General features: G+C 34.8%; 1 protein-coding gene across 3 annotated transcripts in view; it reads right to left on the bottom strand.

Moving 5' to 3' along the window:
- Nucleotides 1-3728: 3728 nt before the first annotated feature.
- The window catches only part of RXFP1 (relaxin family peptide receptor 1), a 101540-nt gene continuing 80625 nt past the window's right edge, over nt 3729-24643 (bottom strand). For 2 of the 3 annotated variants that reach the window (XM_044224717.1, XM_044224715.1), the window contains 9 exons: nt 21100-21171; nt 18716-18787; nt 17556-17627; nt 13904-13975; nt 12996-13067; nt 10722-10951; nt 8220-8630; nt 7026-7244; nt 3729-5134 (listed from right to left, as the gene is read on the bottom strand). In XM_044224717.1, the coding sequence (XP_044080652.1) occupies nt 4833-5134; nt 7026-7244; nt 8220-8630; nt 10722-10951; nt 12996-13067; nt 13904-13975; nt 17556-17627; nt 18716-18787; nt 21100-21171 (1522 nt within the window). In that variant the 3' untranslated portion in view covers nt 3729-4832. The remainder of the gene's footprint in view (nt 5135-7025; nt 7245-8219; nt 8631-10721; nt 10952-12995; nt 13068-13903; nt 13976-17555; nt 17628-18715; nt 18788-21099; nt 21172-24643) is intronic. The other variant, XM_044224716.1, reaches the window with a different exon arrangement.

The raw sequence follows: 24643 nt of genomic DNA, 5'->3' as shown, positions 1-24643 counted from the left end.
TAGTAATAATTATAATATTCAATTTTTTCCCCTTAGATTAATTTGGGAGCTCTAAATACCTATACAAATCACTCGAGCAAATTACAACTGGAGGTATAGAAACTTGTTAGAAGGTTATTGCAAATATAGTTGATGAAACATGATGTTAGCCCAAACTTAGGTATTAGGAAATGGGATAAAGAGAAGTAGATTTAAGAGCTGTTTATTACATAGAATAAAGGTAGTGCTAGGTGATTTTGATATGGTGGATAAATGAGAAGGAAGAGCCAAAGGATGACTCAAAGATTTCTAGGTTAGTTTGTTGGTACCATTCACCCAGATAGGGTCTGGAAGAGATGCAGATGTCAGAGGCAGGGTCCATATTAATGACATTAAAAAACCAGTGAGCTACCCAAGTGGTAATGTCTAGGGACATTTGTACGTATAAGTGACTAATTTAGGAAAGAGAATAAGCTAAAGGCAAAATGTGGGAATCATCAGTATATACATAGTAATTGAAACCACAGATTTTAAAGTAGGTAAGACTGCCAGGCTGTAGATAAAAGGATTTAAAACAGAGTAAATGAAGTTTCTAGTGAAGGGTTTTCTCTTTAAAAGAGGAGTACATTAGTAAAAAATAGATTTTTGAAGTGTCTTACCTAGAGTGCTTCACTCCATCACACTAAATTATCAATTCATTTACTACTTAGTTTATTAAGCAATGAAATGCATGGGCCTCACCATTCTGGCTGCATATATCCCTTCCCATTTGTTGTTTTCCTTCAATTTTAGCAGTGTCTAAATTGCTAAAAGGCAGTAAGTAAGTAATTTCCTTGTGAGAGATTATGTATTAGCTGGATGAATAGGAGCCCTTAAACTAAAAATAGAAAAAAAAAAAAAAAGAGTTGAGGTCTCTCTCTTTAAAATTAAAAATTTTAAAACACTTTATTTTAACTTAGAGGATTGATTTGACCTAGAGCATAGTCCATGAGTTTTGGACTAAAGTTATTTTTGTAAAAGAGAAAACCATGACTTGTACCTGCATTAATTTAGTGCTTCTAATGTAACTTCCATTGAAAGTTAGTAGGAAATAGTTACACAGTATGCTAGTAATTACTTACCAAATTACATTAAGTGGAAGTTACTCTATTTGGGGAGGCAGAAAGATGGAAGAAGTAAGTAGACTGAGTAGACAAATCAAGTTGTCTATAGAAAATTATTTGAAAATATTTTAAATGCTAAAAAGTAGTTTGAGGTGTATATTTTGTAAATTCACTGCGTTTCTATGACCCATAAACATAGGTTACAATTATAATTTTTGTAGGATTACATTTTATGTAGTCTTCATGATTATCGTTTTTTTCTTTTCTTAATTTTTTTGGGGTAGGGGAGAGAGCATGTGGAGGTAGAGAGAGGAGCGGAGCAAGAGGGAGAGAGAAAATCTTAAGCTGGCTCCATGCCCAGCATGGAGTTCCATATAGGTTTGATCTGGGGCTGGATCTCACAACCCTGAGATCATGACCCTGAGATCATGACCTGAGCTGAAATCAAGAGTAAGACACTTAACTGACTGAGCCACCCAAGTGCCCCTACTTTTTTCTTTTGCAGAAATTCTTTTTTAGAAAAATATTTTTTGGGGTGGCTCAGTCGGTTGAGTGTATGACTCTTGGTTTCAGCTCAGGTCATGATCTCTGGGTTGAACCCCAGGTAGGGTCCCCCCAACTCAGCAGAAGAGTCTGCTTGTTCCTATCCCTTTCCCTCCCCTTCTGCTGAGCTGTGCTCCCTAACCCAATTTGTGAGCAAGCATGCATGTTTGCACTCTCGATCAAATAACATCTTTAAAAAAAAGAAAAATATTTTCCTATTCTATTATTTACTAGTAATAAGACTACTTAAGAATAATAAATAGGGCGCCTGGGTGGCTTAGTGGGTTAAGCCTCTGCCTTTGGCTCAGGTCATTATCTCAGGGTCCTAAGATGGAGCCCTGCATTGGGCTCTCTGCTCAGCCCTGCCTCTCTGCCTACTTGTGATCTCTCTCTCTGTCATAAATAAATAAATTCTTAAAAAAAAAAAAAGAATAATAATCCCCAAATAATTTTATAAGAGAATTCCAATGTATTTTCATTTTTGTAGACTTTAAAAAAATTGTATAGTCTGAGTACTTAGAGAATTGAATATATTTTTAAGAAGATTTATTTATTTACTTTAGAGAGAGAGAGATAGAGACTATGTGGAGGGGGCAGTGAGGAGAAGGAGAGAAAGTCCCAAGCAGACTCCAAGCTGAGTGCAGAGCCTTAGGTGGGGCTCGATCTCATAATGCTGAGAACACCACCTGAACTAAAACCCAAGAGTCAGATGCCCAACTGACTGAACCACCCAGGTCCTTGAGAATTGAATATTATAAGCAGAACTATAGCTTTCTATTATTCTCTGACTTTTTTTGTTGAAACGATAACCATAGCCCTCATGTAGAAAATTTATTGGTATTATTACAAGTAAGAACAGAAAGGACTCAAACTAATCTACATTTTTAATAGAATTAAACTGTAGGCAATTTGCTTTCAAAAGAAATATATACAATTTTTTATTCAATAAATATATTTTTGATTCCAGTATTTTCATGTTTCAAACATTTTTGGTGTATTTAAAAGTACCTGAAAACATTTTATTCCTATTTAAATATTTCAAATTATGAGAGCAAAAAAATTCCAATAGATCAGAGACCAGAACAATAACTAGCTAAAAAGTTAATATCTCATGAACTGGCTGGCCATGCAAAAGGAAGGTAAGTCCATCTTTTGATAACAACTACTTCCTCTTTGAAGTAAAACATGTACATGCAGACCCTTCCTTCCTTAACTTCCTGAATCGATGCATTCTAGCTTTCTTCCTTTCTTTTCCCTCTTAACTCCTTTTTTGAGATCTAATTCACACACCATAAAATTCATCCATTGAAAGTGTACAATTCAACGGCTTAGCATATTCAGGCAGTTGTTGACTTAGAAGTGGAAACATACAGTATTTGTCCTTTTATGTCTAGCTTTTTTCATACGCATCATGTTGTAGATGATATGTCAGAACTTCTTTCTTATAAATGGCTGAATAATACTCCATTGTATGCATATACCACACTTTGTTATTATTAGTTATTAGTTGTTGTGCACTTGGGTTGTTTCCATCTTTCAGTTACTGTAAATAACTGACACAATGAGCGTTTGCATACAGGTAACTGTTTGAGTTTTGTCTTCTATTCTTTTGGGTTTAACCCAGGGTGAAACTGCTGGATCACATGGTAATTCTATGATCAGCTTTTGAAGAACAACCGAATTGTTTTCTATAGTAGCTACATCATTTTAAATTCCAATGAGCAATGCAGAAGGGTTTCAATCTCCACATCCTGGTCAATACTTTTTTTGTTGTTGTTATTTTAATTACAGCCTTTCTAGTATGTGTAAAGTGTAATCTATCTCATTGCAGATTCAGTTTTCATTTTTCTAATGATTACTGATGTTGAGCAACTTTTCAAGTGTTTATTGGCCACTTGTGTATCTTGTTTGTAGAAATGTCTTTCTAAGTCCTTGGCCCACTTAAATTGGATTGTTTATCTTGTTGAGTTGTAGGAGTTCTTTATATATTCTGGGTATTAACTCTTTCTCAGATATATGATTTGCAAATTTTTCCTTCCATTATGTAGATTGTCTTTTTACCTCTTTTTTAAAAAAGATTTTATTTTTAAGTAATTCTCTGTACCCAACGTGGGGCTTGGACTTATAACCCCAAGATCAAGAGTCACACGGTCCACCTACTGAGCCAGTTAGGTGCCCAGTCTTTTTACTTTCTTGATAACATTCTCTGGTGCACAAAGTTTTTAATTTAGATGAAGTCCAATTTATTGATTTTTTCCTTTTGTTACTTATGATTTTGTTGTCACATCTTAGGATCCATTGCTAAATCCAAGATTTTGAAGATTAACCCAAATGTTTTCTTCTAAGAGGCTTATGCCTTATATTTAGGTTGTTGATTAATTTTGAGTTAATTTTTGTATATGGTGTAAGGTAGGGGTCCAACTTCAATCTTTTGCATGTGAATATCCAGTTGTCCCAGCATCATTTGTTGAAGAGACACTTCTTTCTTCATTTGATTGTTTTGGTATCTCTGCTGAAAATCAGTTGACAGTAAATGTGAGGATGTATAGAGAAGTGCTATTTTGAGTTTATATCCGAACATCTTTTTTCAGAGTAATTTTGTGTATTACCTCTCAAGTAGGCAGGGACTTCAAGAAAGGTAAGAGGAATTCTTAAAACAAGTATCTATTTTTGCAAACAATCAGACATTTTTTCATTCCTCATTTTTCATTATATTAGTATTCCAAAACCTTAAACCTTTATTTACAAGTGTTCATGATTTTTATGTTTGTTGATGTGCATGACAAAGCTCTACCTTAAACTAAGTACTGCAGATGGCCCTTTGTATATTCTGTTGCAGCTACACATAATTTAACATTGTAAATTGAAAAGGATCTATACTGTGCACTTCCAGAAATTTACTGCAGTGTTACGTGCATAATGGGTCCTCAATAAATGGCAAAAGAATGAATAAATCTTTCTGAAGTAGATTTCTCTTAATTTCCTATGCAAAATATGTACTAGTATATACATATTATTGACACAATTTATTTCGCTTTATACGGGCCCCCATCACTTTGATTTTTTTCCCAAATAACCTCATGTCCTTGTAATGACTTTATCTTAGCCATTATAAATTATTAATTTTGTGGCATTCACTTTATACTAATGAATCCATCATGAAACATCCCACAAGATTCCCCGTGTAGCAATGGTTTTCAGAGTCAGTTATGAATAGGAATTGAGTCTAGTTGATTGAGAAATTAGTGACAGTTCACAGGGGTCTGTGAAAAGAGCTGGCTTTATTAACTCAGGCGGCATCTCCTGTAGTGGCCACATTTCTACCCAGATGAACGACGGAGCATATGTTTTCTGACTTCCTTTGCTGTCAACAGATTTTCTTTGTCTGTAGTTATACCAAAACTGATGGATCATTTCTTTGAATGGTCTTGTGGTCAGAGTATACAGAATTGGGTTCAAAGCACTGTTGATAGGCAGAATAAAGATCACTACCCAAGAGGTTATGGTACCTAGAAGAGAAAAATGCAGTAGTTTCAGTGTTCATGGATGTTTACAAGGTATAGAAATCCCTTTTCCTTGTTTCCCCCCCAACCCCTTTTTGAGTCTTAATTTCTTCCCTTTGATGTCACACAATTAAATACCAAGTCTAATGTGTTTCCAGGATGTCTTTCCAGGGTGCCAGTGTTTGAGGGGAGTGCTGGTGCTGCAAAAAAACAGGGTTCTTCCGCTAAGTAGCTTTTCCTGAATAATCAATTAATGTATTCCATTAGGTAGAAACATTTTCCACCACGTGATTACATATTATTGTGATATGATTTCATTTTAGGAAAAACAGTATCATTTAGCATTCAAATCACACCTTTTATAATATTTTAATTGCTGGGTAGTACATATAGTATTTATCAAAATATATAGATTTCTTTGGTTTTAAAAATAGGTATGCATTTTTAGGCTTTTGACTAGATGTTTATTTCGGTAAAAACATTGCTGGCTAAACTTATCTTAAAAATTACTGTAGTACAGAGGTAACTACCAATAACTCAGATTTGTTCTTATAATTTAATTGATGCTCTTTTTTTCTCTTTGTTGCTTATAAAATGTAAGATACTATTATCACCAACCATGGGATAAAACAAAATTAAAATTGTATATTTATAATTTTTAAAAATGTGACTATATACTGCACTCACAATTAATAGCATTTTGTACATCTTTCTATTGTGGTAAAATATACATAACATAACATTTACCATTTTCATCATTTTTAAGTGTGCTGTTCAGTGGCAGTAAGTACTCTCATAGTGTTGTACAATCCTCACCACTATCCACCACCAGGACTTTTTCATCCTGCCCCGTGGAAACTACATACCTTTTAAACAGTAACTTGTCATCTCCTTCTCCTCCCAACCCCTGATGACACACAAACTTTCTGTCTCTATGAATTCGACTACTAGAGTAGTCAAATACAGTGGAATTATACAATATTTTCCTTTGATGATTAGCTTATTGCACTTAGCATGAAGTCTTCAAGGTCCATTCATGTCTTACCATGCTTCAGAATTTCCTCCCTTTATAAGGCTGAGTAATAATCCATTGTGTGTGTAAGTACACTTTATTTATCCGTGCGTCCATTGATGGGCACTTGTATTACTTCCAGCTTTTGGCTATCGTGAATAATGCTGCTATGAACATGAGTGTACCAATGTCTGTTTGAGTTCTTGCTTTTAATTACTTCAATTCCCAGAATTGGAATTGCCAGGTCATATGGTATTTCTATGTTTAATTTTTTGAGGAACCCACCATGCTGTTCTCTATAGCAGCTGTGCTATTTTACACTCCTGCCAGTAATGCACAGGAGCTCCAATTTCTCCAGATCCTCACCGATTTGTGGTATTTTCTGTGTTTTTGATAATAGCTATTCTAATGAGCATGATTTACAATATTTTTAAATACTAGGAATGCATCTTCAATCATCTCTCACACTCTGGGATAATGTTCTCTAAATTTCTCTGTATTCTGGGAAGAAAAATGTCTTATGTTCTCGAAAGAAAATGAAGTTAAAAAAAAGAAAAAAATGAAGTAAATATTTCATAATCATTTTTACCTGTTTGGTTTTCTTAAGCATGGCATTATCAGAATTACAAAACTTAGAATGTTATTTATTTGAGTCATTACTTTGTTCCAATGGTAATTGCAAAAATTGTGTTTCAGACATTTACAGAAATAACTGAACAGCTGCCTCCCAGTAAACTTTCGATTGATGAACAGAGCCTGAAGTGCATACAACTCTGACTTAAAATTCTTAAAATGAGTTGGTATTAAGAATCTTAATTTTCCTTCTTAGAGGAACACTGCAGAGACAGATTTATTAATTTTTTACAAAAAAAAAAAAAGTTGTACCTGGTATTTCTACCTGAAGTAATGAAAGAAATTTCAGTACAAAAATGGGTATCCAGCATAATGCATCAGTAAATACTATAAAGAAAAAACGTTTGGCAAGGATCATCTCTTTTTTAACTTGATTCCGTATTTCGGTTGCTGTTATGGCACTTTGATGCACGCTGTAAAACATGCTTCCATAGGAAAAAACTATGATGATAAACGCCGCCAGGTTAACACCTGTTTTAGAACACAAAGATTATTACTGATGTGTATGAGCAGACTTTCAAAACAAACATACATACTCTTAGCTGTTTGAACATGAACATGTTTTTTATTTTTTCATATGAATCACTTAAGTACACAAAAATGAATTTTTAAAAAAATGGAAGTAATGTTGAACTGATGAGGAATGAGGGAATTTTAATTTAAAAAATGGCATATTAAAATGAGATTATAGTGATTCAGTGAATATCCTGGATCTTTTAATCATTATAGTTTTAAAAAATAATTCAATTAATTTAAGTTATTCTTTGAGACTATGTATATATTTATATATAAAATATATATTTTATAATATATATATTTTTTCTTTAACCTCCCTCTGAGAATATTCTTTACAAGAAAAAAACTCTTGTGTGTCTATTTTCAAGGCAAAGACTTATGTGGCTATTTTCAGTTTGTTCATATTATAAGTGCAAAGAGTTAAAATGTGTTTTATTTAGTATTATTAGGGTGACTGCATGAAATACAAGTATTTACCATTTTGTCATTAAGGAGCATATTGGAATTTATATGATAAAGTGGTAATTCATGGGGGGGGGGGAACCCTTAGGGTTTTCCTGACAGAATCCATCCCTGATGTCAATGTGAAAAACTGGTTAGAAGATACAAAATAAAAAAAAGGAGCCTGGGTGCCTCAGTCGGCTAAGTGTCTGCCTTCAGCTCAGGTCATGATCCCAGTGTCCTAGGATTGAGTCCCACATCTGGCTCCTTGCTTGGCAGGGAACCTGCTTCTCTCCCTCTGCCTGCTCTGCCTGCCACTTACTCTGCTTTGCACGCACTCTCTCTGGCAAATAAATAAATAAAATAAATAAAATCTTAAAAAAAAAAGACCTGAAATAAAAATGTATAAACATTGGAAGAAATAATGAGATTGACATTTTAATTATTCTAGTAATTGAATAAAAGGGCTTATAATACAGAGTTTCTCACCAAGAAAAATTGTCACTGAATAAATCTGGGCTCCAGTACTTCCAGTATCTTCTGAATGAAGAGGGAAACACACTCCATTGGTGCCATAGTAGTTTTTGAAAAATTCCTTATCGGTCAATGGAATGAGAGCCACTATAAACCCAGTAATCCAAATGAGAATCAGAACTGTAATTGTTCTGCATTTTCTAGGTCTTAAACACCTAAAAGGATAGACAATGCAGATATATTTTTCCAGGGTCAGAAATGTTAGAAGTAACACTGATACTTCAGTGGATAGAATGGCCAAAGATCCCACAAGCTGACAGTGAATACTCTCCATCCACAGCTGTGCGTGCTTGTTGTATTCTCCACGGAACTTGAGGTCAAAGGCTCCAATCAGAAACAGATATATTCCCATGAGGCAGTCAGCACCTATAGGATCAGGAGATGTTGCAAATTTAGAGAATTAAATAGGTATAATGGAATTAACAATAAGTGGCAGTATTTTCAGTATGAGCAAAAAATATCTCATTTACTTCCACTTGGGAGGAGGTACTTTTTATTCTAGCAGTTTGTTTATGGGTAAGGACCTCTTCAGCAGCTCTCTTCAATAACCACTCTTACAGCACCCTCTATAGCTAATTACGTAATTATGTCCTCTTTTTTTTTTTTTTTTTTTAATTTTCAGGTCTGTTTGAGTAGGGATTTGTCTATTTTGTTTTCCATTCTGGTCTCGTTACCTAGAGGCGTTGAGTAAATGGATAAAATGTAATTATGTTGAGGGGCACCTGGATAGCTCAGTCAGCTAGGCATCTGCCTTCGGCTCAGGTCATGATCCCGGGATCCTGGGATTGAGCCTGGAGTTGGGCTCCTTGCTCAGCGAGGAGGCTGCTTCTCCCTCTGCCTGCCACTCTGCCTGCCACTCCCCCTGCCTGTGAAATAAATAAAATCTTTAAAAAATGCAATTATGTTGAGCCTTTGATTAAGGACCAGTATAGGGAAGTTATTTTTTGGGTCATATCTTCTGTTTAAATATGGTCCTAGCTTAACAGGCTAAGGATATCATCCAAAATTCTTGGGAAAATAATTCAGAAGTTGTTGTGGTAGACTAATGACTATGAATTTTAGGGTCTACAATTTACAAGATAGGAACAATTAAGAAGTGCTCCATAGGCGCATTTGGGGTGGCTCAGTCAGTTAAGCCTCTGCCTTCAGCTCAGATCATGATCCTTGGGTAATAAGATGGAGCACCACATGGGGCTCCTTGCTCACTGGGGAGCCTACTTCTCTCTCTCTCCCATCGCTCCCCCCTGCTTGTGCTCTCTCTCTCTTTCTCTCATATAAATAAATAAAATCTTAACCAAAAAATAAGTGCTCTATAGTCAGTATAATTTTGAAGGGCTTGAGTTATTTACCCAGAGCTGGTCTAAGCAAATCTGTTCTCTCTGATTCTCTCTTCCTATTTTTACATCATTCACTGTCTCATATCAGGCTCTCCCATCCCCAGAATCAGTTGTCAGTGTGATGCCCTATTTGGTGATTTTGCTTTTTAAGCATATATTTCATACCCGAGAGTAGGTGAGTTTTTTTGTTTTGTTTTGTTTTTTACTACACAGGGATTCTACACAAGGTTTCTGAAATCACATCACTGTATAAATGATGAAGCTGGTCCTAATCCTTGAACATTGAAGTTATACTCTAGCCTTCCCCAGAGCAATTGAGCATACTCAAAATTTTGTAATTAACAATATGAAGAAGTAACCAGTTTCCGACTTCTATTTCCTAGGTAGCTTGCAATGAATAAAACAATAAGACAATAGACATTAAATGAGTCTGGGCATGTAAACATTAAGGAAAACATCGTGTAGATTGATACTCGCTGGAGAAAGTATGGCTACATTACAGGCCATGTGACCCATACTGTAAACAGCCTGACCACTGGTTTCTTACTTTTTTTTTCTTGGTAGTCCTCATTTAACACAGTACTCTGCAATCACATTTCAAAAACTTAAAAATTTTAATACTACCAAAAACATTTTTTTAATTCAAATATCTCAAATTATGAATGGAAGAGATTTTCATAGCTCAGAGACCAGAAACCCAGCTATCGGGTAAGTCAATATCTAGGATCCAGAGATGCAAACAAAAAAGTAAATACAACCCTGGATATAAAAAGGTGACTGTGAAAGGTTGTCATTTTATTCATAGTAAAAGAGTTTACAGGCTTTAACAAAACATACCTTCAGAGAAGAAAACTAATGAATGAGAGCTTCTTTACAAGATAAAGCTAATAAGAGCTTCATTAATCTGTGTAAGGTAACTGAATTTTCCTGTTTTAAAAACTTATTTTCTTCTCACCAGAGTCATTTGATTTTCATTACAGTGAATATGAAAACAACATAGAAGCAAAAAAGAGGAAAATGTAAAATCTCATATTTCTACCATTCTGTTTCCTTATTTTCTAATAGCAGTGCTCTCCTGTATTTCAAAACTATAATTCCTCTTCAATCAGGAAATACTCACAGCAGAGAGAAATGATTGACATGGCATGTAGCTTGTTCTCAGACCTGATATAAGGTCTCATACAGATGACAAAGATGTTGCCAAAGCATGTCACTGCAGATACAACCCAGACAAACACTCTTTGAATAATGTTTGCCAAGAGGTTTTCTAGAGATGAGATCCCATCAGTGTTTGGTTTGCAGCTGCGAACATGGGGTGCAAACCCACAGTACTGGAATTTCTTAAAATATCTGATGCACAAAGAGAAAGTAAAATAAGATTTCAAATTTAATTCAGTGTCACAGTACATTCGTATTTCTTTTCTACATCTTATCAGGAGGAAGAAAACATCTTAATATGAGGCTCACAGGAAGGTAAAACACTAAAGATAAAGATAAAGGTTGAAATTTTAATTCTTGTGAACTTGATTTCACTGCAAAAGAATGCGTGGGTCAGAGCAGCAAATAGGCACCATGAATTTATAAGTGTTAGACATGCCTTGAAACATAAATAAACCATCAGCATGGGATCGAGAGAATTAATCCATCTAAGGAAACTTTTATTGGATTTTTAGTGTTTACGTGCTTCTCTTGTTGCTCCAACTAATCCTGCTTCTCAGCCCTCAGGGGAGGAGAGGGCCAAATGTTTTCTTCTCTGACTTCCATGGCTTTTCTACTACAGAAGTCATTATGTGAGCTGTAACTGCCTGTTTACATGCTTATCTCTCGACCAGATTTTGGTACATAATAAGGTGTTCAATAAATATTTGTTGAGTTAATTTTTTCATCAATAGAGAGACCTGTTTTATTGATACAGACACTACCCAGATAATCAGTAATTGCTACTGTATTACCAGCAACACCTACACCATTGACTGATCATCTTCTCGGTATCAGGAATCAATTCTCAAGTCAACTCCATGCATTATGTAACAGTACCACCATAGGAAGAGATGAATCTTCAGTGAAGGCAAATTATTTACTACGAAATTTTCTAATAAATGTAGAAATTGAAGTTCAAATTAGATGTATTTTCCTCTAAAGCCATGTATTCTGGCAAAAAATATAAATGATCTTTATAGTTTAGAGAGCTGTAGTAATAACACAAGATAAAAGCTTGACAATTACAGTATATCGTCCTGTTGTTTAACTCTTGCTGCCCGAATCCCTTAGATCTGATATGGTTTCTTCCCAATTCAAGTCTGTTCCTTGAGTTGTTTCTTGGGTTTTATGAGCTAACCATTTTCTCCCAATAAACTGTATTTGGCTTACATTTGTCTGAGTGCTTTATGTTGTGTGCAATCAAAGAAAATTTTATAAGCATCCTCTCTGAAGAGTTATGGAAAACAAAAAGAATGTCCTGCATTAGACTTAAAATATAATCAAAATTATAGAGGGGTGTTGGTGGACATGACACTTTCTAAATTGTTGGGACTTAATTACCCTGCATTGAGATCAACCTAACATCTGCTGTAAGACTGCCCTCAATTAAAGAAAGATGTTTCCAAAGCAAAGAATCAATGGCACCATAATACACACTGTTTGAATAAAAGATTTTCATGGGGAGTTAGAGAGGAGAAGGGAGTTGGGGGAAATTGGAAGAGGAGGTGAATCATGAGAGACTATGGACTCTGAAAAACAATCTGAGAGGTTTGAAGTGGTGGGGGGGGTGGGAGGTTGGGGTACCAGGTGGTGGGTATTATAGAGGGCACGGATTGCATGGAGCACTGGGTGTGGCGAAAAAATAATACTGTTATGCTTAAAATAAATAAAAAATAAATTAAAAAAAAAAGATTTTTCAAAGTTTGCCATTTTATCCATACCCATTTGCTTCAATCATGTCCTGCCATTGGCAGCATTTTTTACTGAGGAGTATTTCTCCATGCTTTCCTCCATTTACAGCAATTAATTATTTACAGTTATTTTGTGTGGTTTATATAAGTTCCTATTTCTTCATCTGGTAGCACTTATACCATGTGTGCAAATTACCAGCTCATCAGGCAAACATCCCTATGTATGAATGGTATCAGTGCTAAGGAGAGCTTATACGACTGAGTGCCTTCCCTCCACCCTCATGTTCTCTGACATTTAAAAAATCACCTTTGATTCTACTAAACCTTGGGGTGCTAAAAATCATCCCACCCAATAGCAACACTTTAGGAATAATAAATTAGACAAATAAGTCAGCAGAAAATTTGCTAGATTGGATGCTTTGGGTATGGATGTATTAGCACAGTGCATGAGGAAACATAAAAGATGGAAATCAGGGTGAAAAACAAGAAAAACATCTGCTTACATGTGAGAGAGATTCAGTAGAGGTCTAAACATCCTTTGTTGGATATTTGAAATTTCAATTCCTTCTAGGCTGCTAAAAATATCAAATTAATCATCAAAATAACATATTACAAGAGTATAATAAAATGAGTTTTTGTGACAAAATGCTGTCTGTTAACACTGATTGTGAACCAAACATTCATACTCAGCCTGCCCTATGCATGTACTTCCCAACTCCTTTTTGATTCTGGCATTTATACACAAATATCTCCTCTATTTGAAATTTTTTTGATCCTTATAGATCATAACCTATGCTTTGTGCATAGTAACTTCTCAATAAGGGTTTGTGGAATAAATGAACACACATTATCTTTCAGACAATATTACAAAAGCAGAGAGATTTGAAATTTTTCTAATAATTTTTAAATAATATATTTTTTCTAATAAGATGTCATTTTACTGAGGGTACATTTAAATTAAATGAACTGAACTTATCTTTTAAAGGCAATTCTTAGACCATAACAGATGTGTGTGTGTGTGTGTGTGGTGTGAGTACTGATTACATAATCCAGAATATTGCATCTTTGGGATAAAAGTGGCTATAATAAATTTTTAGATACCAGTACAATGGAGAAATGAATATGCAGAGTTGCTTTCAGAGAATCAAAGCAAACAATTCAATATAAGCTCCTGGTGATTATAGAAAAATATAAAATCATTACCTGATTTTTAGTTTATAAATATGTAAGGTAAAACTACCTGTTTATAGCCTAGTGAGCACCCATATGGTTCTGCAGTGTTTAACTCATATCCTGGGAATAAAGCTTCTGATTTGAAAGATTCTACAAATCTAATTTTATAGACTTTATTAGCTATTAGTGTATAAATAACAATTTCATCATAAAATTATCCCCATAGGTATATACTTACAGAGACTTGAGTTTTACAAGATAATCAAATTGATCTGCTTGAATTTTCTGGATTGGGTTGTAGGAAAGATTCCTGTTTTTAAAAAAGAAAAAAAAAAGGCAGCAATAGGTCATTTCAAGAAACTTCTTAAGAGAAAGTGTATCTGTTGACTGGATTACTTTTAAACATTAACAAAAAAGTATAGGAATAGCACTTGCCTTACAGAGTTCATTAAATATTTAAATGAATTAATGGAGATAAAACACCTAGAATTGTGCCTGACTTTTAATTAGCACTATGATTTTGTTAGTGATGGGGAACTAAGACAATATAAGAACAAAAGTGGACTTGTCAAGAAATGGCTCTACCATGGAAGCAGTAGAGGTCTCGACAAGAAACCACACCTTTTTCCTAGGATCTCATTGAGTTGAATGAAAAACCATCTCTTTTGTCAAATTTGAATTAATGGAATCACACTGAATGGTTTTTACAAAAAATCTTATGCCAAAGAGTGACATTTGTGCTAATGATTTGTGAGGTGTGAAATGGAAAGCAAAAGGCTATAGCTGGGAACAAAGAAAGAGCGATCAGAGAGACAGTGCAGCTCAATTTTGATGGAAAAATTTTCTGAGTCTTTGTTAACAAACAAACAAACAACACCTTGAGAAAAGAATCATTGATTAAAGGGAGCTTCTCAAGGCAAATTCTATTTGAGAAACTTATTCCAGGTTAGATTTTTAGTTAACTGAGGGATCTTCTGGGAGGTAGTGATTGTAGAAGGAAAGAGAGGAAGAATGAAAAGGAAAGTTCAGTTGTATTAAAGAAACAAAGTGGACTTAACAGTCTAAGGCTAGAAGGAAACTATCTGAACACAACACAAGCCATATACAGAAAGCACACAACTAACATCAGCCTCAATGGTGAAAGACTAAAAGCTTTTCCTCCCAAATCAGTAACAATACCAGGAGGACTTCTTTTGCTTCTTTCAACATAGTACTGGAAGTCTAGCCAGAGTAATTAGGCCAGGAAAAAAAAAGACATTCAAATTCAAAAGGGAGAAGTAAAATTATCTTTGTTCACATATGACATGATACTATGTGTAGAAAACCCTAAAGATTTCTCTCTCTCTCTCTCTCTCACACACACTTACACACACACACACAAAGCTGTTAGAACTTACAACTCAATGCAGCAAAGTTGCCAGATATAAAACCACTACACAAAAACCGAATGCGTTTTTATACACTAACAATGAACAAGCCAAAAAGGAAATTCGAAACATAATTCCATTTACAATTGCACTAACAGAATCAAATATTAAGGAATAAACTTAACCAAGGAAGTGAAAGACTTGTGTTTGAAAAGAAAATGTTGCCAAAAGAAATTTAAAAAGACACCATTAAATGGAAAGACATTGTATGTTTATGGATTAGAAGATTTAGTGTTGTCAAGATGTCAAACTCCCCGGGCCACCTGGGTGGCACAGTTGGTTTGTTGATTAAGCATCCAACTCTTGGTTTTGGCTAAGGTCTTGATCTCAGGGTGTGATCTTGGCCTTATGGGATCGAGCTCCGTGTCTGGCTCCATAGTGAGCTCAGAGTCTGGTTAAGATTCTCTCCTTCTCCCTCTGCCCTCCCCTCCACTCCTGTGCTCTCTCTCTAAAATAAATAAATACATATTTTAAAAAAATATTTAAAATACATATTTTAAAAAAATTTAAATACATATTTAAAATATGTATTTTAAATACATATTTTAAAATCCCCAAAGTGACCCACTGATTCTGTGCAATCTTTATCATAATCCTAATATTTTTTGGCATAGAGAGAAAAATCCATTCTGAAATTTGCTTGGAATCCTAAGGGAGCTTGAATAACTAAAACAATTTTGAAAAAGAAGAACAAAGTTGGAGGCTTCACACTTCCCAATTTCAAAACTTAGTACAAAGCCACAGTGATCAAAACAGGGTGGTATTGTTATAAAGAAGAGAATAGAGACCAGTAGAATAGGATAGAGAGCGCAGGAATAAACCCTTGTGTATGTGGTCCCGCAACAACTCAATAGGGAAAAGGACAGTCTTTTCAACAAATGGAGCTGGGAAAACCAGATTGCTCCCACATACAAAAGAATGAACTTAGAACTTATCTTACCTCATGTATAAAATCAACTCAAAATGGATCAAAGACCTAAATATAGAAGTTAGGACTAGAAAACTCTTAGAAGAAGAAAAAAGAAACACAAGGGAAAAACTTCAGGACACTGGATTAAGCAATGATTTCTTGTATACCACACCAAAAGCATAGGCAATGACAACAACAAAATAGAAAAATTTGACTACATGTAAATTAAAAACTTTCATATGTCAAAGGAGACTATCAACACAGTGTAAGGGCAATTTACAGAATAGAAGAAAATATTTGCAAATCATGTAACTGAAAAGGATTTACTAACTATATCATAAATATATATATAATATATTTATATTTATATTTATATTTATAAATATATTTATATTTACTAAATATATCATAAGTATATATAAATCATATAACTGAAAAGGATTTACTAAATATATATACTTTATATATATTAAAATATATAAAGAATTCCTACAATTCAACAACAAAAACAAACCCAATCTTTAAAAAAAGGCAAAAGACTTAATAGACACTTCCCCAAAGAAGATACATGGCCAATAAGCCCATGAAAAGATGTTCAACATCACTAACCATTAGGGAAATGCAAATCAAAACCACAATGCCATTTCACATCTGTTAGGATAAATATTACCGAAAAAAGAGAAAAGAACAAGTGTTGTTGAAGATGTAGAGAAATTAGAATACTTGTGCACTGCTAATGGGAATGAAAATGGTGTAGGTGCTTGGGAATCGGCATGCTGCTTCCTAAAAAAATTAAAATAGAATTATTGTATGATCCAGCAATTTTATTTCTGGGCTATATACTGAAAAGATTTGAAAGAATGTCTCAAATGGATATTTATACACCCATGTTCATAGCAGCATATATATGTATATGTATATATATATGTGTGTGTATATATGTACATATTATATTTTCAAAGAAATTTTATAAAGAAATTATGAAGAATTTGTAAAATAGCAAATTTCAGAAATGGATTTTTCTCTCTATATACATATTCTCTATACATATGTATATGTCATATATATGTATATATACACATATGTATCTCTATATATACACATACAATGAATTACTATTTAGAACAATATTGTTATGAATTAATGCTATTATTCAGAATAATATCCAGAAATTCTGACACATGCTCCAAAACGTATGCACCTTGAGGACATTATGCTAAGTGAAATAAGCCAGTCACAAAAGGTCAACTATTGAATGATTACATCTATATGGGGTACCTAGAATAGTCACATTAATAGATACAGAACAGAGATGCTGGTCAGGGGAGGTGATGGGGAGATATTGTTTAATAGGTATGGAGTTTCAGTTTGGGAGGATGAAAAAGTTCTGGAGATGGAAGGTGGTGATGGTAGTACAGCATGAATGTACTTCATGTCACTGAACCGCACATTTAAAAATGGTTAAAATGCTAAATTTTGAGTTATATATATTAAATTAAAAAAAATAAAAGACATTAAAACAAGTGAAATGACAAAATTAGTATCAGTCTTACAGTTGTGAGAGCTCCTTCAGATCTTTAAATAGTTGCGATGGAAGGTTTTCAATCTTATTACTTCCTAAATCCCTAGGGAAACAATTGCAACCATGTCATATTAGTTTCTTAAGACTTTATTCATTGTTCTGTAATTTGTTAGGAAATGATTATAAAACTTTTTAACAGTGCTATTAGTGAGGTACATTAATTACCAGAAGTCTAAAAGTTTTAGAAAAGCAAGTGTAGTGGGAAAATAGAAAAATAATTGATCCCATTTCATCACTTCTTCAGAGGCAAATGCTTGATGGTATTTGATCTTGTTTCAATTTTCTAATTTAATTTAATTAATATATGTGTTGTGCCTCTTTTCCTTTTCCCTTCATTCCCTTCTTCCTTTTGCATTAGAGTAGGAATATAATTTGGAGACTTAATTTTTGCACAATTCTACCCCAAGTTATTCAAGGGTTGACTGTAGTTTGCAAACTTTAGCAAAATCCATTAGAGGAAATTAATAGTAAAATATAAAATAACTGTCTGAAGGACATGTACTTCATCCATCCCCCAACATATATTTTATTCTGACAATCAGCTACTATGTGCTTAGGCCACAAAGCTTCGGTTTATAAGAGAGTTGTTTTAATGCCCTTTGGAACTGGGTCATTGATTTAAAAAAGAAGGACAGTGTAAACAGTTGATTTAACTTATGTCTCTCTTCCATTATTATAGGTCGGAATGTTATCCAAGGACATCTAGTATCTTTGTGGATCTAACATTATCTTTTATTTCTGGATTTAGCAAAGTATGTCTTTTATCTTATGGTCTCTGAATCCTAACTCTCTAAGGAACATAAAAGCAATGTGCTGGTCCTCTCTAGCAGTGGGACAGAGTGATGTAGGATATATTTTATTTATTAATTTTACCTTGACTTTATTATTTCCTTGTAGCTATGTTTCCTTTATCTCATTTTCTTCAAATAGTTGTTATATATATATATATATATATATATATACACATATATATTTATGTATATTTTTGTAAGCTATCTGAAGTCATTTATGTCTCAAAGTGTATACAAATAATGGTTAGAAAAGAGATAAATATTTCTCAAATGTACAGAAGCATATATGTGTAACAAGTATGAACTAAAACAGTAGAAGGAAAAGTCTTAACAAACTTACAACTCATCTAGCTTCTGGAGAGGTGCAAAAGTATTTTCATTTAGGTGATTAATTTTGTTTTTCCTCATTACCCTGAAAGTAAAAAGAAAAAAAAATATGTTGTGGCTCCTTGAAGTAAGTGATAAATGAGTTCTTGGAAAGAAGATTAATAGCCTGAAAAAAAAAGATAATTATATATAGTGCATTTTCCCATCAAGTATTTTGTAGTACAGTAACTTATCCAGTCTAATTTTAGTTTTAAATGTCTCAAATTTTAATGATGATAAAAATAAAATATTATTCAAAATTTTAAGTAAAGTAGGGAAGAACTCGGCAAGGGAAATAGTGAAAAGTGAACTCTTGAGACTACAGACTGATTTCTTGCAGCAGAGAGCACATTTAATCTGCCTAGCTCCTCTTGCTAACAGAACGCCCTGAGTGCAGGTGCACAGTAGCACTCATGCATCTGGTCGGCGATGCAACTTGGGGTGGAGCTTTCTAACGAAGTCTAGTCTACACTGGACCAATTCGGAAGATCTCTAGTTTGGAATGTTGAACCAGGATGTACGTAATTCCTTTTTTAAAGATTCATTTATTTATTTGACACAGAGAGAGACAGCCCAAGCAGGAGGAGTGGGAGAGGGAGAAGCAGGCTCCCAGCTCATCAGGGACCCTCATCTGGGCTCAGTCCCAGGATCCGAGATCATGAGCTGAGCCAAAGGCAGATGCTTAACTGACTGAGCCACCCAGGAGCCCCACAGACTGTATGTAATTCTTGACGAGTTCATTTCTGCACTGGTCTCATGTACTATGAGCCAGCATAAAGGAGTAACTCATGGAAAAGTTTTAAAAGCCTGATGCTTGGGTGGCTCAGTTGGTTAAGCCTCTGCTTTCTGCTCAGGTCATGATCCCGGGGTCCTGGAATCCAGTCCTATATGGAATCTTTGCCCAGCGGGGAGCCTGCTTCTCTTTCTGCCTGCCACCTGCTCCCCCGTCGTCTCTCTCTCTCTGACAAATAAATAAGATCTTAAAAAAAGTCTCAAAATTTTTTCAATTCTTTAAATGTGTGATGGCTCAGAGGTTGGCCTTGTTCCATCCTGAAGCATTTATTTTCTCTCAGCTCTCCAAACATTACCACCTCCAGCCAGTATCTCTAGACCAGAAAAGCACAAGCAACTGCCAAGAGGAAACTCACAGATAATTTCCTCACACAGAGGCTTCTTTAAAAACATAGAAAAGTATATCATCAAAGAAGTTGAAAGTTTTGGTCTATGTCCTTCAGGTGCCACTTGGTTTCTTTCCAGCAATTAGTAAGAACTGTTTTGCGTGACTGACATGAGGCAGCCTGCACCTGAAGACTGCTGAGCTCATCGGGCAAGAATTCAGACATCTCAGGGGCTTGAACCCATTGGAATGTGGGAAGATACTGGAAAAAAAGTTTTTTGTATCAGGGATAGCTATTGCGTTGCCTGTACACAGAGGTCCTTGTATTATGGTTTCTAGCATGGATTTCGAGATGGATTCTGGGGTGGTTTCTAGACAGATTCTACTTTGGTGGATTTCAAACTTTGCCCATGGTAACTGCTCTTAAAAACATTGGGCTTAACATACATCCACAGAACCCAAGATTTACGTTTAACCATCTGAACTGCATTCTGTTATTTCAATTCAATTCAATTCAATTCAGCTTGTTTCATTAGATAAGCTAGTCAGAAGATACCGTATTGCTTTCATCACCCACTTGTGAGTTTCAGCCCACAGTTGGAAAAACACTATTCTGAAAAAAAACCCCGTAAATGAGGCAATTGTGTTTTTATCCTGAAAGAAGCGCCATCATCCTTCCATCATGCTTTTCCATGGAAAAAGCAGCGTGACTTTAAAATAGACCAGAAAGACGTAGGAGAAATTATACTCAACAACATTCTAAAATTTGTCCTGGTGTCTTCAACTATATCTTCAGGGGTGTAGACATTCTGCCACATTTTTAAAAAATTTTGGTTGTAATTAAATTTTTTCCACAATCTTTACAGTTGTAATTTGCAAAGGGCAAACATTCTTACAGATTAAGACTAATTTAGTGTTTCTCAAACTGAGATCCAAGGAGAGATTTTAGGTGGTCAATGAAAATTTTTCCATTAAAATGGGTATTTCTTAAGTTTGAGAAAGACAGGTCTCATATAATACAGAACTGTTGTGATGATCCATGCATGTTATGAATCTTGATCAAGGTTCGTGTGAACTTCAATAATTTTGCCAATGCACTTTGGTTTCAGAAAACTTTAAGTCATAAGTGAACATTTGTCATAATTACTTTGCATGTTTATGCTAACTTATGTTCACATAAATGATTAAATTTGTTTGTAAAGAGATATAATATCACTTCAAAAGGATAAAACTCTACTTACAAAACAGTTAAATTACTGCAGGAAATAAAAGTCAAATTTCTCAAATTATGGATATGGTTGCCTTCAAAGTCCCTGAAACATAAAAACAAAAACAATAAAGCTAAATTTTAATCATAGAAATAAATTGGTCAAGAACTATTCGCTTTCTAATAAAATATCTTTTTTTCACATACTGTTTATTTCATATAGAGTCCCACATGTAGCCACTTACATAAGAGCTAAAATAATACATATATGTAATACTTCTTTTTTTGTGTTCATAGTAAAAATGTTTTAAGTCATATCTGTATCATATGTTCTTATGAGTACATATGCTACCTTGAGAAATGTGAAGCGAATGAGAAGTCAAATTAAAAAATTTGTTATGATAGGGGCACCTGGGTGGCTCAGTGGGTTAAAGCTTCTGCCTTCAGCTCAGGTCATGATCCCAAGGTCCTGGGATCAAGCCCCGCATCGGGCTCTCTGCTTGGCAGGAAGCCTGCTTCCTCCTCTCCCTCTGCCTGCCTCTCTGCCTACTTGTGATCTCTGTCTGTCAAATAAATAAATAAAATCTTTAAAAAAATTAAAAAAATTATTTTATGATAAATACCCACTTCCTTACCAGACATTTAGTAGTGATATGTGTTAAACATCTGTCTATAGCAACCCCTAGTGATATATTTTAAAAACTCCCATCTCCTTAAAAAACAACAACAGGGGCACCTGAGTGGCTCAATGGGTTAATCCTCTGCCTTCGCTTCAGGTCATGATCTCAGGGTCCTGGGATCTAGCCCTGCCCAGTTCCCCTTCCCCTCCCCCTTGCCTATTTCTCTGCCTACTGTGATCTCTGTATGACAAATAAATAAATAAATAAAATCTTTAAAAAAAAAAAGCAACAATAAAAAACCATCTGTCTAGAGTTACCAATGGCGTTTCTCTAAGTGTTGTGACCCTATTTGCTATGTCTGCAGAAGATTCTATTATTGCTGCAGAAGCTTCTGCTGCCAAAACAGAATTTCACCTCTACCCCCCTTGCCTAAACACACCTTAGGAAAATTCTCAATAACCTTTTACCGCCAAGAACACCACGGTTTGCTTTATTATATTGCCACACAGGCTATGCTGTCTTTGGCTTTCCAACTTCCAGTTCAGAGAGATGTACACAGACCCTGCTTACGCTCTCTTGCTGTGTGATGCTGTCACCAGCAGAAGTCTGGTCTGAGAAGTAAAACATGCCAAAAATGTATGTTTGAGTGTCTCTTCTTTATGGTGATCATGAAGGCATTCTTTTGTTGTATCTCTTTTATGTTATCGTTAGGTTGATGGTGGAGGTTTGTAGATCAGAGCGTTAGCGGAGCTTAGGGATATACTTTCAGGAGTAGGTCTTTAAATCTGTTTGGTCTACCCCAATACTTAGTTTCCTGGTAACCAATAATATGGAGCCATTCAAGAACAATTGAAACTAAAGTATACGAACTGACCCAGGTATTAAAATCTGCCAGGCAAACATAGGTAACACTAAAAGAAGTACCCATATTCTGCTGGCTAGGCTGTATCTGGGATACTTCTATTTGGGGCATTGCAATAAAAATAGACTTGGACAAATCAAGACATATCGAACAATCTGGAAGACCAGGGTGTAAGGGGCCTAGAAATCAAGTCAATTGAGTACAAGGGTATATTCGTATAAGAAAAGTGCAAAATAAGAGAACTGTATTTGAAGTCAGGCTGTAGAAGATATCCTAAGGTTTTTCTATGTTGTATCAGGTTGCAACATTAGATTTACTGGATGAAGGACACAAAATATTTCAAATTTCAGCTCAAAATCTAGTGTCTGGAGAATAGCTTATATTTGCTACAGATATGTAACAGAAGCAATACGTCATAACTGAAGAATTTTTGTAGACAGGATTTCTGTTCTATATGGAATATTGTATTGTCTTAAATCTTGATTCTAGATCATCCTTTGAAAGAAAAAATTCTACTATCCTATTAAATTGGAAACTAAGTACTTATAGTACTTCTTTTTTGGTCATTAGTTTTGGTCAAAGCGTCTGGTCTCTCAATATATACTGTCAGCGACAGAGAGGATTCACTTCTTTCCTCTAATTGCTGTTACCATGAAACTACCACCAGGTGGTGATACTTCCTTAAGCCTCACAAAGTATCGTTTGGTGAGTCGATATATTTTTCTTGTTACCTATTATTATGACATGTTTTTTTATTAAGCTGATAAAAATATTTGTTAGTATTAGTGTACTAATTTGTAAAAAGCAGTAAGAGGCACACATCGAGGCATCATTTAGGGACTTCTGATTAAATTGTCAGTTTAGTTTAATTTTTAGTTCATTTTTAACCTTTATTTGGGAATTTGTTTTTGCCTCCTTCCTAAAATGAGAGGTTTTAGTCCTTGATACACAGGAACCTGAAAATCTGGTTCTTTGAGCTGAAGAACAATAACAATACCAATAATCTTGCCTGTTTCTTCTCAGCTTCCTCACCTACCCCTAGTGGCATTCTAAACATGCAAATCTCCTTAACCTCTGCTTCCTCCCCATACTTCTGAAAGATTTCCAGCTCCTATTTCAAGGAGAAAATTGAGGGGATGAAGCAAGGAAAAGCCCCTGACCTTCTACTCAACATCTAAACACTTACCTGTACAAATACCTGGTCTCCTAGTCTCAAGAAGAGGATGACCCTTGTCCTGTTTCAAGCTAGTTCCTCCGTCTATTTTTTTGAGTTTGACTTAAGTATGTATGTGTCCTAAAACACATGGTCAGTTTTGGTGAATGTTCTTTGGCTCTTGTTTGCTTTCAGGTTTATATTCGTTAAAATTAGGTGCAGGTACGTCTAGCACGCATCCAACTGTAAGAGCATAAATACATAACTGCAGTTTGGTAGTCTGGGGACAGCATGGTATTTTTATGAAGTTGTTTCATGTTCGCTTTTTACATGCCCTGTCTTCATGGTCCAGGATGATGCTAAAGCTTGAGCCATCATATCCATGTTTTCTAATTAAGGAAACAGAGGAAGAGCCTGCCTATTTCACCTCAGGGTTGTTTCCCAGAAATTCCACAGTATACTTCTTCCACCTTCTTCAGTGGAGCTTGGTCGTGTGGTTATATGAAGATGCAGGAAAGTCTGGGAATATTGTATTTTTGCTGGGCACATGCTGTCCCAAATAGATCAGTTCTGTTATTGAAAAGGGACGCTGCAGTTTGATATACAAATTGGGTCATTAGTTATGCTATTTAGTTCTTCATATCCCTTTAGGTTACTATACGAATTATTTGGTGCATATGTATTTATAATGTAATATCTTTTGTGAGAAATTTCACACTATATCATTTGAATGTTCTTCTAAGTGTTGTTTATTGCAAACTGGCCAGAATTTTACCTACTTAGATAAAAAAAAATATGATGTCTGCTTTTTGTTTTGTTTTGTTTTGCATCTACATGGAATACTATAGACCAGCCTTTTTTTTTCTTTTATCTTTTATCTTTTGTTTTTTTATCTTTTTTAATCACTAAGTTATAGTTGTATTTTTTTTTTCTGTGTAAATAG

Source organism: Neovison vison, chromosome 11, assembly GCF_020171115.1.
Source record: "Neovison vison isolate M4711 chromosome 11, ASM_NN_V1, whole genome shotgun sequence".
Lineage (NCBI taxonomy): Eukaryota > Metazoa > Chordata > Mammalia > Carnivora > Mustelidae > Neogale > Neogale vison.
Note: the sequence above shows the minus strand (reverse complement) of the source record. Positions and strands in the feature narration are given on the sequence as shown.